The 20,033-nt window shown below is 37.0% G+C and overlaps 1 protein-coding gene across 11 annotated transcripts in view; it reads right to left on the bottom strand.

Annotated features, from left to right (window-relative positions):
- Positions 1-20,033, bottom strand: part of IQCE (IQ motif containing E) — a 92,303-nt gene that overhangs the window by 33,040 nt on the left and 39,230 nt on the right. For 10 of the 11 annotated variants that reach the window (XM_007498399.3, XM_007498401.3, XM_007498398.3 and 7 more), the window contains 7 exons: positions 17,397-17,447; positions 15,997-16,067; positions 11,558-11,630; positions 11,163-11,212; positions 6,659-6,822; positions 4,611-4,666; positions 1-200 (listed from right to left, as the gene is read on the bottom strand). In XM_007498399.3, coding sequence (XP_007498461.1) covers positions 1-200; positions 4,611-4,666; positions 6,659-6,822; positions 11,163-11,212; positions 11,558-11,630; positions 15,997-16,067; positions 17,397-17,447 — 665 coding nt within the window. The remainder of the gene's footprint in view (positions 201-4,610; positions 4,667-6,658; positions 6,823-11,162; positions 11,213-11,557; positions 11,631-15,996; positions 16,068-17,396; positions 17,448-20,033) is intronic. The other variant, XM_007498397.3, reaches the window with a different exon arrangement.

The following is a 20,033-nucleotide window of genomic DNA, read 5'->3' as shown; positions in this document are numbered from 1 at the left end:
TCTTTATCAGACAGCTGAGCTTGTAGAGTGTTCCGGTCCCCCTTCAGCTTTCTCACTATCCCGCGAAGTCGTTCACACTCGTCAGAATGATCGGATCTCAGCGCTTCCTGCTGTGTGGTGCTTGATGCTGACTGAATCAGGGGAACCAGTCTGACCTGTTCTGGAGACTGAGATTCTGTGTTCTCAAGCTCACCCACTTTCTGAAAACAAAGACAAATAGTTATTATTTTTCTTATTCTTAGGTTTTATAGGTTGTAGTGTCAGAAGTCACAAGGCTCATGCTGAGGCTTTAAGAGGGAAGATATCCTGCCCAAGGTCACACGTTAAATGGCAATGCTAAGATTCAAACCCAAGTCTTCTAAACTCTCTAAACACAGTTTTTGAAATAACAGAATTATCTGATGAAGTCCAGGGTAAGTACAAGAAACCAAAAGGAACTTAGGCTTAAGGTACAGGAACTTTTGCCTATACTAAAAGAACAGAAATTGCAACTAGTTAAAAGTTCTAAGGCTTTAGCAATGCTGTCTAGTAAAGCATATGGATTTGGAAAAAGGAGTAAGTTGTTGTGAGAATAAGCAGATTCAAAAAGGTAGCAACAGGAATGCAAATCAAAAATTAGTTTTGAGGGGCAGCTAGGTGGCTCAGTGGATTAAAAGCCAGGTCCAGAGATGGGAGGTCCTAGGTTCAAATTTGTCCTCAGAGACTTCCTAGCTGTATGACTCTTGGCAAGTCAGTTAACACCTACTGCTTAGCCCTTGCTACTTTTCTGTCTTAGTTCTGTATTATTTAATAATATGTGCTTAAATTTTTGTAATATTTTACCAAAGATTTTCCCTTTCCTTACAACAACTCTGTGAAGCAGATAGTCTAAATACTATTATCCTCATTTAACAGTTAACTGAGGCTCAGGGATGTTAGGCAACTTGTACAGTCATAAAGCTAGTAAAGAAGGAACCAGGATTTGAATTTGAATCTTCTCTTCCCACTCTACTACAGAGCATTTAGGAGAAAAGAGATCAGAGCACAGCCTCAGAATCCCAGGTAAGGATGCATGGGATGAAGCAGCAGCCCAAAATTGCTATGAATGAAAATGAGCTGTAGGCTGGTAGGCCAATACATTTTAGGTCTTTGGATGAAGTCACTTGTTACTTTTCATTCTCTGGATCCTTCCTATAACCTACAAAAAATGAATTAATGATTTAAGAGAAAAAAGATATGTTCTGTTAGTTAAGTGAACCAGAAACACCTCAGTTCTCCATTTCCATCACTTTTCTAAAACTGCTTACTTTAATGATGCATTCCATATATGCCAAAAAAAGTTTTTATAACCACTTTTAAGGTTCTTAGACTTATCAAAATTTATTTTGAGGATATTTGCCATTTCTCATAAACATCTGCTTTGCATCTGTGAGAAATTTTAGCAAAAGATTTAAATTTTCCCTCTAGGTATTTTTTAATTTAATTTTTTTCCAACTGTGTTGACACTCTATTAAATTTTAAAGGAATCAGTTGAGTAAAGATGTGTATAGAAAATTTGGAAATGCAAGTTTTTTGGCAAAGTGTTATATATAACATTGTGTATTAGATATAAAAGTAGCAAAGAAAAAATAAGAGTATCAGTTACAACTAAAAGAAAAAAAGGATTAAGTAGGCTATATCTTGAAAAGGTAAGATGTTTTTCAGGATACCACATTAAATATATCTAAAATTGGCTACTTGGAAATGTATCAAGGTGTGATCTAGAGCAGGTCTCAAAAGTCTCTATTTTTTTTTTGTTAAAAATTTTTTTCCCTCTGAACTTACATAAAGAATGCATTTCCATACATACAGCAAAACATAAGAGGATTTATTCTTTCTTTTTTTAATTAAAACTCTATATATTGGTTCTAAGACAGAAGAGTGGAAAGGGCTAGGCAATGGGGGTTAAGCGTCTGAGGCCATATTTGAACTTCCCTGTCTCTGGGCCTGGCTTTCAAGCCACTGAGCCACATTAGCTATCCCCAAGAGGATTGATTCTATACAAAACTGTGGCATTCCATCTCATACCACTTGCTTAAAAAAACAAACAAACATATATATATATACACGTATATACATATATATATATATATGTGTGTGTGTGTGTGTGTGTGTGTGTGTGTTATATGTAGATATATATAACACAAATTATATACATTTCTTGCAAAACTGTCCTGTTTGTGCTTCTTTTTGAACTTCATTTTCTCCTTTGTGCATTAAAAAAACGATACAGTAACTTTTGGGGCATCACTATTATGAACCCTTTCCTCTAATCAAAAACCAAAAAAAGGAAAAACTCATAACAAATAAGTATAATAAGCAAAAAGAATCCACACCACAGTTGCCGTGTCCAAAAATACATGTCTCTGAACCTTATGTCCATCAATTCTTTTATCTTGGCTAACACAGGTCCTCTGGAGACATGACTAGTCATTGAATTGTTCAAGGTCTTTTACAATGTGGCTGTCCTTGTGTCAATTGTGCTGGTTCTGTTCCCTGCAATCTTTGTCAGTACATCCTACTTGGAATTCTCTGAAATTGTCCCTTTCATCCTTTCTTATGAGGGCCTCAGTTTCTAAATGTGTAGAAAAAGGGGACTAGACTAGATAATCTTTAAGGTCTCTTTTCAGGTCAAGGATTCTAATGTTGAAAAACATTCTTAGGGGCAGCTAGGTGGCCCTCCCTTCCTATCTAATCAATCTATCTATCTATCTATCTATCTATCTATCTATCTATCTATCTATCTATCTATCTATCTATCTATCTATCTCTACTCTATCCATAGTGGTTATCTAGCTGCCCTATATTCACTATTAACATGAAGAAATATAGGAGTAAAAAGAAGTGATACAAAATAAGTAGAATTAGAACAATATTACTCATTACTACTTATATGAAAACAGAAGCAACACAACTTAAGAAGTACACAGATGCCTGGCACATAATAGATATTTAAGAAATACCTGTTTGCTAATTGTTAAAAAAAGAGACTGGGAGGAAAAGTGGGAGAAAGAGTATAGAGGCTAAACCCTGGGTTCTCCTCCTTCTACCATGTCAAAATAGAGAACAGAATACAAGGAAGACCAGAAGTCAGTCACAATATAAAAAGGCATACTGATTCTCCTTGGAACAACAAAATTACATTAACAGTATACTGTTTACTCACAATTAGGTAGAAATGGCTGTTAAGGAAAAAGTTATAGTGAATGATTTGATTTGACTGACATATCTAGTCTGGCAAATTCCATATCCTTTGCACTAAATCTCCCTATTAAATTTGCTGATTAAAAAAACCAAAACAAACCATTCTGTTAAGTATTTGAAGATTGTGGCTACATATTTGGTGCTCTATTAACTATGGAGCAGTGGAAATGGCAGAGTTAAAAAGTTGTTGGCTTTTTGGACTGTAAAAGGGGCAGCATTACTTCTTTTGTTAAAAAGAACATTGATTTAAAAAATAAACACAAGATGACATGAAGAGTTTCATAGGCATCATCAGGCATTAGCTCAATTTCTTAAGGTCTCTTGCAAGTGGTGCCATTGGCTCTTGATTTTAGGATCCATGAGAACTCTTGAGGCAGCATTCAGAGACAAGCAGAACTCTGAGAGTTATATACTAAATTTATGAAATGTTTTGAAAGAAAAACAAACTTTACATAATAGAGCTTTGCATTTTCATGTATAATCTTCTATTCTAAAATATATGTGAAAATGCTCATTTTATTTGTTGTTAGGTTTAGAGTTTTAAAAATTAAATTCAAATGTTTAAAAAGAGAGATTAGAAGGAGATAGAGCAAATAAATTATTTTTAATCATCGCTGAAAAGGGGCAAACTAAGTAGCACAGGCCTGGAGTTGGGAGGACCTAGGTTCAAAGACACTTCTGAACTGTGTGACTAGGCAAATCACTTAACCCCAACTACCTAGCCCTTGCTGCTCTTCTGTCTTAGAATTGGTTTTAACATAGAGGGGTTAAAAAAAGAAAAAGTCCTGCTGGAGAGGCAGCTTGATATAAGGCTAGAGAGCCAGCCTTGGAGCCTGGGTTCATGTGCCATTATTGAGGACAGGCTTTCTGTGTAACATAGTGCAGATTACTTAACTAATGCTCCCAGTAACTTTCTTTAAGTTACAATACAGCTGCTGATCTCCATTACTAATGCTTCTTTACTGAAAGTTTCCTAGACCGATGAAATCACAGGTATGGACCATGTTAAAATGGTCATGATTTGTTAAGAAGGTTATTATCTCATCCATTAGGCTAGTTTTAAAAACATGTAGAAGTAGCTAGATACCATATCAAATAAAGCAACAGGCCTGGAGTCAAGAGGACTTGGGTTCAAATCTGGCTTCAGACACTTCCTAGCTGTGTGCCTCTGCGCAAGTCATTTATCCCTATTTGCCTCACCCTTGTCCTTCTGTCATAGACTTTTAGCTAAAACAGAAACTGAGGATTTAAAATATTTTTAAATTTAAAAATCATTTATAAAAGTCATCACTTAAAAATTTTAAATTAAAATAAAAATGAAATTAAGTAGGAATATGTAAATACTAAATAAAAAGTTTTTATTTTTAAGATAATGATGTCACACTCACCTTTTCCAACTCTGAGATTCGCCTCATTAGTCTCTGTTTACTCCATTCACTATAACCTAAAGGGAACAACAAGGTCTTTAATAAATAACCAATCAATTAGCATTTATTAAATTCCCACTATATGACAGGTAGTCTGCAAGGTAGTGAGGACACAAAGTAAAAAATGACAGTCCCTGCAGGGAAGGCAATTCATAGATCAATAAGTATATACAAAATAAATATTAAAGTTAAAGGGCTGAAGAAGGACTGGTACCAGAAGAACCATCAATAAAGGCTTCAATGATTGATCCAACCATTCTGGAGGGCAATTTGGAATAGCCCAAAGGGCTATTAACCAAAGCACACCCTTATCCAGTAATAACACTACTAGGTTTGTATCACAAAGAGATAAAAAAAGGGGAAAGGACCTGCTTGAACAAAAAAAGTTATAGCTGCTCTTTGTGTGGTAGTAAAGAATTGGAAATTAAAGGGATGCCCATCAATTGGGGATGGCTAAACAAGTTGCAGTACATGATGGTGATGGAATACTATTGTGCTGTAAGTAATGATGAACAGGATGATTTCAGAGAGAACTGGAAAGAACATGAAACAATGCAGAGTAAAATAAATATAACCAGGAGAACACTGCACACAGTAACTGCAATACTGTGGAACAATCAAATGTGATAGACTTAGCTATTATTGGCACTACAATGATCCAGGACAATTCTGAGGGACTTGTGACAAAGAATGCTGTCTACCTCCAGAGAAAGAACTGTTAGAGTAGATCAAAGCATACAATTTTTCACTTTAATTTATTTGGGTTTTTATTTTGTGGTTTTGGTTTTATATGACTATTCTTGCACAAAAATGAAACATATGGAAATGTTTTGCATACACCTATAACTCATATCAAATTGCTTGCCAGCACCGGGAAAGGGGAGGTAAAAGAGGAAGAGAGACAATTTGGATCCTATAACTTCAGAAAACTTATGTGGGAATTTGCTATTACATGTAATTGGTAAAATAAAATATCTTTATAATGAACACATTATATTAATAATGTCCTATATGCTTATAAGTACAACACATTGCAGGTGCATTGCAGTCAGAACAATGGACCTGAGATGGGAAGGGGGTGTTTTATGTGGAAAAAAAAAGCAAGAAAGGCAGTTTGGATGGGGGACAAAGAGAGGAATAACTAGAGAACCACCCATTTAAAGAGGCTAAATACAACTCCACTTTCAGAAGCCAACGTAGAAGGTGGGATAAGTAGGAAGGAAGGTAAGCATATAGAGAACTTACTATGTGACAGGCACTGTGCTAAGACTTTTACAAATATTATCTTATTGGATCCTCACAATAACTCCAGGAGGTATGTGCTATTATTATCTCTATTTTGCAGTTGAGGAAACTGAGGCAGAGGCTAAATGACTTGCCCAAGGTCACATAGTCAGTGCATGTCTAAGGCTGGAACAGAACTCAATTCTTCCTGACTCCAGGCACAGTGCTCTACCTACTGCACCACCAATTGCAACTATTAACATCGAAGCCCTGCATATCACTGCTAGGCTATGCTAAGATTCAGAGAGTATTTTTCTAGTTACATCAAGGTTCATTTGCCTAATGGTAAACATATAGACTTATATTATAACTGAACACTGTATGATTTTTCTTTTTCTTAAAAAAATTCTTAAGCCTTTCTTTTTGTCTTAATAACAATTCTAAGACAGAAGAGTGGTAATGGCTAGGCAATGGGGGTTAAGTGACTTGCCCAGGGTCACAGAGCTAAGAATTATCTGAAGCCAAATTGGAAGCCAGGTCCCTCCTGACTCCAGGCCTGGTCACCTAGCCACCCTAGCTTTGTTTTTTAAAAAGGCTAAAATCTCTCCATAGTTTTACAATCCTTGTTTCAGATGCTAGTGACATGCCACTTAAGCCATGTTGCTGGAAAGAGTTGGGGCAGGGATTCTTGTAGCATCCTTGCTCTTTTCCCTCATGGAAAAGCTGAAGTAAAAACCAGCTTTGTAAACGTTTGTAAACGTTCTCCCTGCTTTTGTAGGTGATACCTTTTGCTTTATTAGAAATAGGGGAATTGCTTAGGACTCGGTCCAGATCTTCCTTCAAACTCTGGTTCTCCTCCTGAAGTTCTTGAACATTCCTGGACAAATGCAGGACAGTAGCACTCAATTTCTTCTGCCTTTTCTGAGTTGACTTTTTATCAGATGGGGATCTACATACAAAACAAATCAAAAGGTAAAACAGGTCAAAGATAAACAAATGATTTCTAAAAAGGTACAATATGACAAATCAGGAGAAGAATAATCTTTCTCTTCACAAACTTTAAACTAAAATAAATCAATTTGATGTTCTCAATGTCCAATGTCAACCTTAGTGCAGGAATTATTTTTCCTATGCTTTTAGAAGAAAAATGACAGATAATTCTTGTTTCATATTCAAAGGGAAATATTATTAATGCTAAAATAAGATGTCTATTCCTGGAGGACTTATAAGAAAGCTTTCCACATTGGCAGTAGAAATGCAAAAGAATGTGGTGGCCAAAAACTGGAAAACAAGGGGATGCCCATCAATTGGGGAATGGCTAAACAAACTGTGGTATATGTTGGTGATGGAATACTATTGTGCTAAAAGGAATAATAAAGTGGAGGAGTTCCATGGAGACTGGAACAACCTCCAGGAAGTGATGCAGAGCGAGAGGAGCAGAACCAGGAGAACATTGTACACAGAGACCAATACACTGTGGTATAATCGAACGTAATGGACTTCTCCATAAATGGTGGTGTAATGTCCCTGAACAATTTGCAGGGATCCAGGAGAAAAAAAACACCATTCATAAGCAAAGGATAAACTATGGGAGTGGAAACACCGAGGAAAAGCAACTGCCTGAATACAGAGGTTGAGGGGACATGACAGAGGAGAGACTCTAAATGAACACTCTAATGCAAATACTATCAACAAAGCAATGGGTTCAAATCAAGAAAACATCTAATGCCCAGTGGACTTACGCGTCGGCTATGGGGGGTGGGGGGGAGGAAAAGAAAATGATCTATGTCTTTAACGAATAATGCTTGGAAATGATCAAATAAAATATATTTAAAAAAAAAGAAATGCAAAAGAAAAACATATGACTTATCACTTTTCACTTGTATATATGGGTATATGATTTGGGTTTTGGGCTTTAAAAGATTACTCTATTGCAAAAATGAATAATATGGAAACAGGTATCAAGTGATAACATTTATACAATCCAGTGGAATTACTTGTTGGCTCTGGGAGGCAGGAGGGAAGAGGGGAGGAAAAGAAAATGAATCATGGAAACATGGAAAAATATTTTTTAAATAAATAATTAAAAAAAATAAAGTAAGTTGTCTAGAATTGGCATCTTTTAAAATACTTTGGCAGAGGGGCATCTACACAGCTCTGTGGATGAAGAACCAGACTTGGAGGCAAGAGGTCCTGGGTTCCAATCTGACCTCAGACACTTCCTGCTTAGCCCTTATCACTCTTCCACCTTGAAATCAATACTTAGTATTGATTCTAATACAAAAGGTAAGGGTTTATAAAAATGTTTAAAAAAAGATAATCTGACGAAGAGTAAATAAACTTTTAATAAGGGAAGCTAGGTGGCTCAGTAAATAGAAAGACTGGAGATGGGAGTTCCTGGGTTCCAATTTGGCTTCCCAACATTTCCTACCTGTATTGACCCTGGGCAATTCTCTTAACCCCCATTGTCTAGCCCTAGCTGCTCTTCTGTCTATCTAGTATTGATTTTAAGGGTTAAAAAAAAAAACCTCACCTTAGTGGGGCCAAAGCTATAATGTTCCTCTTAAGATTTTACCTTTCCTTAAAACCTTCTAATTTGCCTGCTTTTACTGTAACTAAAATTAAGAATCCTAAAGTTCAAAAAATTTAAATAGAAGTTGGAATCAGATAGCATGGAAATAATGCTCCAAATTGGAGTAGGAAGAACTTGAAATCAAATTAATGATACAAAAATGTGACAACCAGAGCAACAAAACAGAAGAAACCTCTGCTAAAACAAAACCTCTGAAACCCATTAGCCTAGTATCCCGACTGGGGAGGGGTTTTGCCTAATATTTTAAGCCATTCTCCAGCTTACCAACCAGGACTCTGGTTCATATACTCTTTTTTTTTTTCAATCAACCAACAAACATTTATTAAGCACTTACTAGATGCTGAACACTGTGCCAAGTGCTGGAGATTTAAAAAAAAAAAAGGCAAAATATAGTCCCTACCCTCCTCAAGGAGCTTACAATTTAATGGAAGAAAAAACATGCAAACAAATATATACAAAGCATTGTACAAGGATACATACAGGATAAATGGTAAATAATAGTGGGAAGTCATTAGAATTGAAGAGGGCTTGGGAAAGGCTTCCTATAGAAGTTGTGATTTCAGTTTGGGGAGACAAGGAGTCAGAACAGAGTAGGGAGGGCATTATAGGCATGGAGAACAACCAGAAAGAATGTTCAGAGTTGAAAGATGAAGTGTCCTGTTTGTGGAGTAGCCAGGAGGCCAATGCCACTGGATCCAAGAGTACATATCAGGAAGTAAGATGTAAGAAGACAGGAGGGACTAGATTATAAAGGGCTTTGAATGCTAAACGAATTATTCTGTATTCAGTTCTGAAGGTGAGAGGGAACCACTGGAGTTAATATATTGAGTAAAAGGGTGATATGACCAAAACCTGCTTGCTCTTTAAGAAAAGCATTTTAGTGGCTGGAGGATGGACTGGTATTGGGGAGAGGCTTGACACAGGAAGACTCACCAGTAAGGTCTTGTAATAATCCATGTATGCTGTAATGATGATAACTGACTTCTGTCTATCACTTTGCAGTTTCAAAACCTTTTACCTATATTTATTTTCTTTATACAGTAATTGTTGAGTTAGGTAAAATAAGTTCCTAGTTAAGAGATGAGAAATCTGGTGTTCAAAGGGAGGGAATTAACATTTCTTTTAGGCAAGCTATTTAGTGGGAGAGAGGACTAGGATTCAGGGCTTCTGGTTCCAAGGTCAGTGGGTTATCCCTTGAATACTATTAGTTCACGTGTATAAGTGGCAGTTTATATGTTAGAGATGGGGAGGAAGAGTGTTATAGATGAAAGAAGTAAAAAAAGTGTAAGGAAATGATTACCTTCCCCAAGGGGTTTGGTGATAGCCAGGTTGAGTGTTAACACTTCATGTACTTTTATGTTCCAATCAATCTGGCCCTGCCTGGAGTGTACTTCCTTGTCATTTGTACCTTGTACAATCAATCACTAGCTTCCATTAAGTTCATCTCAGTTGCCACAGCCTCTAGAAGGCCTATCCAGGTCCTCCTAGTTGCTAGTGCCCCCTCTATCACTTAAATGACTTTGTAGATATTTTGTGTATACATAATTGTGTTGCTGCTGTTCCTTGTCTCCCCTAAATGGCAACTTTTTGAGGTCAGTGTCTGTTCTGTTTTATATTTATATCCTAGGAACAAATACAATGCGTAGCATATATTAAACACTTAATGCTTGTTGGATAATGAACAGAAAGGCTGATATTCTTCTAAATAAAGCAACCAGAGAGAAATTTAAGTGGAAGAATAAAATTGTGCTGAAATGGTAGCTTGTGTGATACAGGGGAAAGTGCTGGCTTTGGGGTCAGGAGATCTGGGTTTGAATCATGGCTCTAATACTTAACTATGTAACCATTAACAAACCACTTAATGAGACTCAGTTTCCTCATTTATGCAATGAAGACATGATACACTTAACTCAGAGTTACTGTAAGAAAAGATCTTTGCAAATATTAATGCAGAACAGTGTTATTTATTTTTAAACCCTGACCTACTATCTTAGAATCTATATGAAGTATCAATCCCAAGGCAAAAGAATAGTAAGGAATAGACAACTGGGTTTAAGTTACTTTCCTATGATCCAGTCCATAGCTATGAATTATCTGAGGCCAAATCTAAACCCAGGACCTTCCATCTCTAGGTCTGGCTCTCTATCCACTTAGCCACCTAGCTTTTCCATCCCTTTAGGTGTTATTAATAATAATATAACAGGTGTGACTTAAGAACTAACATCTCAATAGCAGAACTGATTGACTAAATATCCTTATTGCCATTAGCAAATAGTAATTATGAGAAACTGTGATTTGAGAAACTCAGATCCCTAATAAGAGGCCTAACACAAACAATCTTTTTTTTTTTTAAACCCTTACCTTCCATCTTAGAGTCAATACTGTGTATTGGCTCCAAGACAGAAGAGTGGTAAGGGCTAGGCAATGGGGGTTAAGGGACTTGCCCAGGGTCACACAGCTAGGAAGTGGGTAAGGTCAGATTTGAACCTAGGACCTCCCATCTCTAGGCCTGGTTCTCAATCCACTGAGCTACCCAGCTGCCCCCCAAACAATCTTTTTTATTTTTTAAAAAGGTGTTTCAAAGTGATTCAAAGTAACAGACATTAGAAGTTCCTATGTGATTATTTTCTTTGTTATAAACACTTTAAATAACATGAGTCAATATACAAAATATGTGGCCCAAGAGACTAACATACTTCTTTCCTGTAGTTTCCGTATTTGCCAAAAGAACCTGGAGACGATGGATCTGTAAAATACCAAAGTTAGAATACATTTTAAAAAGCACATCACTAACATGAAAAAGATTAAAAAGCACATCACTAACATGAAAAAGATTTTCCTTTGAGGACACTTTCATTAGAGTTCTGAGCATTACATAGGACCAAGATGAATCAAAATATAACCATTATGTATTAACCTAAAAGTCATGAAGACATGCAAGCACACACAATCCCAGAAATACTAAGCTCAACAGCAAGCCTCTAATTTAGACAGTCCCTTCAGTTTTTAGTGTCATTAGAATATTGCTCTTTGTCCAAGTTCTGTAACTTCCCTTTCCCTTAATAATACATTAGGGAAAAGAGTTTAGTACCTCTTCATAATAAGTCTCCATGGCGATCCTCATTTCTTCCAAATTAGTCATCTTTATATCTGTTTGAAGTTTACTGAAAATCCAAACAAAAAATTAGCATGGATATCCTGGTATTGCAAAGGTGAATTCAATATCCTGTTGGTTTGTGTCATGCATGGCATAGCACAAACACTCATAACAAAATCATAACATCTTTTTTTTTTTTAACCCTTACCTTCGATCTTAAGTATCACTTCTAAGACTTCAGAAGAGTGTCAAAGACTAGTCAATTGGGGTTAAGTGACTTGCCTTGGTTCAAAAAGCCAGTCTGAGGCCAGATTTGAACCAAGGAGTTCCCAACTCTCCAGCCGTGGCACTCTATCCATTGTGCTACCAAACTGTCCCAAAGTCACATCATCTTAAAAGGGGAAAAGAGAGCTGAGTTTTTTGTTTCAGGTTCTGTCACAGTTTAGCTTTGTTATAGTGGGTAAAACCTGTTTCTTTTTCTGTGATTGGAAACATCAACAGGGATTCTGGGAGAATTGATCATCCAAAATAAACTTCCCATGTACACTGTGTTATACTAGGTATTAAGAATAAGTAAATCTATAATTAGGGAAAATTTTTTTTGACAATTCTAGGATCTAAATAGGTTGTATCTCTAAAATAACTGAAGCATTTTTTGAAAACAAATCTTAGTGTGTGAAAAAAAAAAACCAAACAACTCAGTTTCAAAGTGTGGGAAAAGTGGTAACCAACACTCAGGCCTATGCCCCAGAGACATCCAAGGAGGGGGAAAGGACCCTTAAGTTCAAAAACATTTATGCCATCTTTCTGTGGTAGCAAAGACCTAGAAACAAACTGAAGAGTAGTTGAATACATTTTGGTATGTAAATAGGATGGAGTATAACACATTAATAAATAAGAAAAGGGATGGTTCTCAGAGAATCACGGAAAGACTTTTATGACCTGTTGATGAGTAAAGTGAACAGCAAGTTATACTGTCATAACATTGTAAAAATGAACAATTTTGCAAGACCTAAGGACTTTCATTAACATGACAATGAACTACTATTCCAGAGGTCAAATGATAGAAATTTACTGCCTGTCTCCTAACAGAGAGGAGATAAGTTATACATGATAACATTTTTGGACATAGACAATATGAAAATTTGTTTTGTCTGACTGTGATTTTGCTACAAAGGCTTTTCTTTTTTTGGGGGGGGGGTATGGATGGGAAGGAGGGAAAATGTTTGTTATATTAGACTTAGTGGCTATGTTTATTGGTTTTATTTAAATGTTAAATTTAAGGAGGGGGCAGGCTGTTTTATGGTATAAAAACAAAAGGAAACAATAAAACTTTTTTTTTCAGCTGCCTATTTTTTTGCCTTAATTTCCTTGCTTCCTATTCACTTCTCATTTCTACAATGTGACTCCCAACTCTATGATTTCATCAAAATTGTTTTCTTCAATATTACCAATAATAGATTTTTAAACTATTAAAACCTAATGGTCTTTTCTCATAGTAATTCTTTTTTGACCTTATTATAGCTTTTACCTTGAGTTGATCAACCCCATCTTCTAAATATTCTCTTTTCTTTTGGATTCTATAGAAATGCTTCTTCTCGGTTCTCCTATTTATGTGACCATTCTTTGTCAAACTTCTTTGCTGGTTCAACATTTATGCCCTTCTAACCCTGATAAGGTTCTGTCTTGTTCTTTTCTCTCCCTATGCCCTCTCTAAATGATCGCCTCAGCTTCCACAGATGCAATAATTATTCTAGATATCTAATGCTAGTCTCTATCCTGAGTTTCAGCCTGGTATTGTTAACTGCTTGATGGATCTTTCCTCCTGAATGTTCTATAGACATCTCAAACTCAACATGAACTTATTCATAAATGGAACTCATTACTTTTCCTCAAAAGTCATCCCTTCTCTTAAATCTCCCTTTACCTATTAAGGATACCACACCACATCCTTCCTGGTACCCAGGTATGCAATCTTGGAGCCCTTCTCTACTATTTCTTCACTCTCTCTATCCAATTACTTACTAAATTTTGTTAATTCTATACCCAAACCATCCATCATGGGTCCAGACTTATATGGGTTCATGTTGTTTTTCCCTAATAAAATGTAAGCTCCTTGAGAGCAGTGATTAATGTCTGTCTTTATATCTTCCTCATTTTGTTTACTGCCTGGCACCCTAAGAGATAACAAATACTTGATTGATCCCTTGCATTTATCCCCTTTCTCTCTACCCATAAAGCTACTCATCACCTCTCACTTGGAATATTTCAACTAAATCCTAATTGGCCTCCAAATTTCTAATATCTCCCCTATCTAATCCAGTTTCTACAGAGATGCCAAAATAATCTGACTGAATCATTTCCTTACCCGAGTCTATTTTCCTTCCTTTCTCTTTTATTTCTTTACTTCTTCAAAGAATAGTAATGGAGGCAGCAAGGTGGCTCAGAGAATTGAGAGCCAGGCCTAGAGATAGGAGGTCCTGGGTTCAAATCTCACCTCAGATACTTCTGAGCTGTATGACCCTGGGCAAGTCATTTAACCCCCATTACCACTCTTCTGCCTTGGAAGCAATACACAATAAGATGGGAAGTAAGGGGTTAAAAAAAAAAAGAATAGTGACCAAAGGTGCAGTGATTATGAGATAGTAAGCTACATAAGGTTGACCTAAGTGTCCATGGGGATTCTACATAATGAATTGTTATTCTGGCAATAGTTTCCAAGTGACTCAAAACGGATCCAGTAAATAAGGTAGATAAAAGGGGAGTGTAAAAGTAGAAAGTAGTAGAAGATATAACAATTGGCCCTGCAGGTCCATGACTGATTCATTCAAGTATAGGCCATGCCAAAGCCAAAACATTGGTTGAACAAGACTAGATGGGGCTTACCAATGAAGTCTGAACTTCAAACACAATAAGACCATCATTTGATCTCACTTTTCCCTAAGAATACAGACTGAAGTCCACTGTTCAAAGATGCTGACCAAGGAATTACTACAGAATTATATTACAACTTCGGACAAAACAGGAACATATACAATGGCTCCAATCAAGAATAGAATCCATCATTGGAAGAAGTAGTCTACCAAATCAATAGTGGGAAGCCAAAATGAGGCCAGGACTTGGTTTTTTTAAGGTTCTTGGGAAATTAGCCCCTGCTCTAGCAATTATTCTCAGATCTGCCTAGACACATATGACACTTTTTTAGCAATGACAATGACAAATATCATCTCACAATGCTAACCAATGGATCCCAGAGCACAATTATATGCTAAATATTTTCTGAAGAAAATCTGAGGCATGTACCTCTATAGACTCGGCAGTCTGAGTGAGAAGGGCTATATCATAGTATGTTTGGGGTTTCCCAGAAAAGTTATGGGTATTAAGAAGGTGAGCACCATGAACCTAGTGCTGTGTTGGCAAAGATGTGGCACATGTGCCCCAGCATGCTAGAGGGGGCTGCTCTGATTCCCCTATCCACTGTGCCTAGGGACAATGTTCACATGCCCCATCCCTCCACCCAGCAGCCCAATGCAAGCACTTCCTTCCTCCTCTGTCTGGGGTAATGCAGGGGGCTCACAGGCAACTTGAAGGGGGCAGTTTGGGAATACAATCTCTAAAAGATTCACCAATACTGCCCTACTATGTTGAGATCCAGTCAATAGTTCTAGGGTGTTTGTGGTGACTGGAATTAATTCCAGCCTGTCAAAGTACTATAGGCTGTAAATTGGGTAGGAATTAGTACCTGAACATTCTAACCATTCACAATTTCTGTGAGCTTATAATCAACCAATACACAAGCATTTATTAAGCATCTCCTTTGTATGAAGCACTGAGTGGGATCACAAGTTAGAGAGATTTTTGAAATAAGCCATATATTAAAGTTCCCTGGTTTTTCCTTGGTGAGACAGGAAGCAGTAGATACTTTGTAAAGGTATTTTTGTCATAAGTTGTATCAAGAAGGGTTAAGTGGTAACAGTGGATAGAGCACCAGGCCTGGAGTCAGGAGGCTCTGGGTTCAAATCTGCCATAAGACACTTCCTAGCTATGTGATCCTGGGAAAATCACTGAATCCTGTCTGCCAAGCCCTTACCCTTCTCTTTAAGAGTTGTTACTAGCATAAAAAGGGTATTAGAAATTAAAACCCAAATTTTATCCAAGTATTCAGATCAAGAGAGACACTTTGAAATCAAGCATTCATAAATATCTAACCTTTTCTTGTCAGAAAAAGGGTGAAAAAGAAAGAGGAGTAAAAACAAAGAAAGTACTGGGAACAGGGTCACAGAAATTCTGAGGGTGGAAAATTTAAGCTGGAGTCTAAGAAAACTTGATGGAAGACAATTTAAATAAACTAAATGTAGCCCTTTCTAATAATACAGATGACTCTCACAATTTTTCCCAGCCCACACAAGAGCCCAATACAAAAGTCACCATACGTGATAGTATTGTCCTTCTCCTTGCACTGCTGTTCCAACTTGATAATTCTCTGTTTTAGTCCATTAATGACCTGACAAAAGAATATAAATGCATCAAACCTGGAAGTTTGGGATATCCTTACCTATCAGTCATCTCTTGAAATTTGGTCTTTTTTTATTTTCTCCTTGGAATGTTAAATTTAAGCAAACATACTATAGTATACCAAAACAAGAATGAAATCCTAAACATGTTTATCACTATTACCAAGAGAATATATAGGAATAGGAGAATTAATTAACAAAAGAAATTTTTTAAAGCAGGTATAATTCTTTGGAAATTATTTTTTAGAAAATACTTCACTGCTGTCAAATTAAAAGGAACAGCCCTTTATGATTTCTCCACTTTCACATATAACATTCCATTCCAGTAAAACCCCATTTCTCTTCTCACTTGCTTTAGATACTAAAAACACAACTTGTAACTATGTGTACTCCATACTCTGTTTTTAGTATCAATTTTGGAAATAGCATTAATTTTTCTTAAGCAATATTCTTTTAATAAACTGTCACCCATAGCAGAAGGGCACTGATTAATATGTCTTGTTAAGTCCCTCAGAGAAACCTACTTTACTACTACTTGTATCTACAGGAAGACCATGGAAGGAATGCCTCCCTTTGACATCTTTCCATCTAGGAGTCTTTCCTCAGGGTTCTGACTGTAGCTCAGATATTCAAATATTATTGTCAGGCCTAAAATCTTTCACCTGAGACAAAAGAGTTAAAGTCTATAACAATTTCAAAGCCCTTTGGCATAATGGTTCTCAAAACTACATAGGAGGGGCAGCTAGGTGGATCAATGGATAAAGAGCCAGGTTTAGAGACAGGGTAGGGGTAGGGAGGTTTCTGGGTTCAAACCCAGCCTCTTCCTAGCTGTGTGAGCTTGGGCAAGAAGTCACTTAATCCCAATTGCCTAGCCCTTACTTCTCTTCTGCCTTAGAATCAACTGTTTCTAAGACAGAAGATAAAGGTTAAAAACAAACATAATTTAGAAGCAATGGGAAACAGAACCTCCAAGGTTAAGAATTTACTACAAGTTTTCCTGGAGCTTCTGACCATTCTAATTCTTAACTCCAAGACAGAAGTTACAGCCCACAAGGAAATAGCAGGGGATTCTCTTCTGCCCCTAGCATCCAGCACCCATTGTACTGTGAAATTAATTCTTTCCAGATATGACTGTAAGAAAAATGGTCTCCACTGGGCAGAGTGCTCACATATATTCTGAATGAGCACCTCAGTACTCTTCCTCCACACCTATCATTGTAATCTCTTTAAGGAAGGAATAGCTCTCATCTGAATGTTGGTTGGCATTTTAATAAGGTTTCAGCAGGAAAGTTATTTGCCTTCCTGGAGATCACACTTACCCAGCCAGTACCAGGCCTTTTGTCAACCATACTCCGGGCAAATTCACAGCCCTGTAGCAAAAAAAATAATATTTTTGTAAAAGTCTGTGCAATTCAGATTTTATTGATTAAAAAAAAAATTCACCTAATCTGAGGAATAGAAATTTGCAGTTCCTCCAATCTTAGGGGTTGACTGATACCAAAAAGAGCTGAACCATGAGTTAAATGAATGAGCCCAGTATTATTGTCCATAGGCAAGTCAAAAAATATTGGTAAATGCACAGGGGTGTATAAGAGCCAACCTAGGCATTTATAACACATCTCCATACTACTAACCAGGCAGGACCAGCTAACTTCTGATTCTTGTAATTTGCCAAAATAGGGACCTTTTGGCTTGGTTATAATTACTATAAATTATCCAAGTTCCACTGAAAATTTAACCTAGCTCTTTGATCAATGTAATTCTGTGCATTACTATCTAGCCTCGATCCACAACTGATTCTACTGGATATACCATTCAGCATGATTAAGGCCTTTGGATACTTTTACTAATCAAAAGTGCCTTTTTATTTGCTCATTCCATAACCATCTCCCTTCCCCTTATTCTAGGAAAATAATGAATAAAGCCAAGTCACTAAGGACTATTGGCAGACTATTTCCACAGATCATAGATTTGGATCTGAACTAGCCAAAGTGGTGGCTCCAAAAGAAAAAAGTCAAAAGTCAATGCTTTCCCATCCTAAACTGGCTTTACTATCAATCAAATGAAAATTTGCTTCCCATTCTATGATTATTAGTCAATTTGCCTAGAATTCTTGATGGGAAAGTGATCTGCTAAAGACATTCAATGATGATATGACAAAAATCCCACAGAGCTAAGGATACAAATCAGTAGATCTAATAGCTCCCACAAGGACAACATTTGGTGAGAAAACCCTTCAGGTTATAAATCAAGACCTCAAACAGATCAGAACTGCCTGGACAAAGCAACCTAGGAAGTCCTTGTGGATACCCAAGGAATATTTGACAACCTCACTCCAGAGTCCATCTAACAATCCAGAGAGGGAAATCATCCCTGATGGACTCTTATACATCCACTTCCATCAGTATGTTCCCCCTGGCTCTGCCACAAATGGGCTGGCTAAATAGGGGGAATATGGAAGACCTTTCATTTGGCTACCCATGCCAAACCACAACTCACCTGACAAATCTTTTTTTTAAATAGGTGTCTACTACTGTGCAAGACCCTGAGGAAGGACAAAGAGGTCTTCTTTAAGAAGGTTTTGGGTCTATTATGTTATTACCTAGTATGGATGAATACTAGTGTCCAGGCTCAGGCCAAGAACCTGGTTCGGAAAACTATGGAGTTCAGACCCTGCAATAGGGTCTCTGATGATACTTCTTATAATACCTCCCCAATCATGTTTGACAGTGTTCCTGGATTTCACCATGAGTTTGCCCCAATCCAGTGACTATGATGGTAGTAGACACCCTAGAAGAAACACTGAGTAATGGATAGAGTGTTATTCAAGTTCAGGAAAACCCAGACTCAAATCCTGCCTCAGATACTTGTCTGCAACCCCAGACAAGTTACATGTTCTTAAATTCCACATCTGTAAAATGAAGAGATTGGAATCATAGCCTTTAAGGTTCTTTCCAGTTCCAAATCTATGACCTTTTGCGATGATTATCAAACCAGCCCACTTTCTCCTCTGTGCTGGATCATCACTGGCAAAAAGGCCACCCAAACTTTTAGGAGATCTTTTGCTTTTATGAGATCATCTTCCCATATACAATAGGTCATGAAACTCAGTGTATATCATACACATCTGGGCAACACACTTCTGGACAGTCCTCTGAGTAAATATACTCCTATCTACTATATAACTGATTCCCAAACTGAATTAATAAATTGTACCCTATAGCAATATTCCTGTTTCTAGACCATCCTTCTGTCCATGCCAGAACTCTTTTAAAATAATTCTGTGCACACTGCCACTTATAACATACTCTTCTGATCAACTACTAGTTTCATTCCATTTCTGGTACTTTCCTTTACTCATAATCTGATGTCACATGCCCCATGCCCTATTCCCCCAGCCTGCCTATGGTCAATAGCTACTTTGAAGAGTTAGAAATTGCCCAAAGCAAACTTCATTATGATCATCCCTATAAGAAGTTAGTAGATGGACTATTATGAAGGACCCCATGGTTCTTAATTGTTAAGTTCTGTATCTTTTCCATTGGTTCTCCCTTAATAAATGCAGGTGTAATTCCAAAAATTCCAGGACAGGGACATTAATTTACCTGCTTCAGAGTTCCCTTAGAATGAGTGTATGGCTAAGAAGATAAGTTTTAGACCCACAATGGTTGTGTGGCCAACTCTACTATTTGGTTGACTGGGCAGGCTACAGATCAGAGGATTACAAATGGAAATCTGCTCAGAACATCCACTGAAATTGTCTAGATCTTTCACTGCAAGTAGCACATAAATCCTACTATGGATCTAGATTATCTTCAAGTGTTTTTTTTAAAAAAAAAACCCTTTACTTTCTATCTTAGAATGGATACAAAGTATAGATTCTAAGGGAGAAGTAAGGGGGAGGCAATTGGGGTTACATGACTTGCTCAGGGTCACACAGCTAGGAAAGTATCTGA

Source organism: Monodelphis domestica, chromosome 7 (assembly GCF_027887165.1).
Source record: "Monodelphis domestica isolate mMonDom1 chromosome 7, mMonDom1.pri, whole genome shotgun sequence".
NCBI classification, from domain to species: Eukaryota; Metazoa; Chordata; class Mammalia; order Didelphimorphia; family Didelphidae; genus Monodelphis; species Monodelphis domestica.
This window is presented reverse-complemented; position numbering and strand designations above follow the sequence as displayed.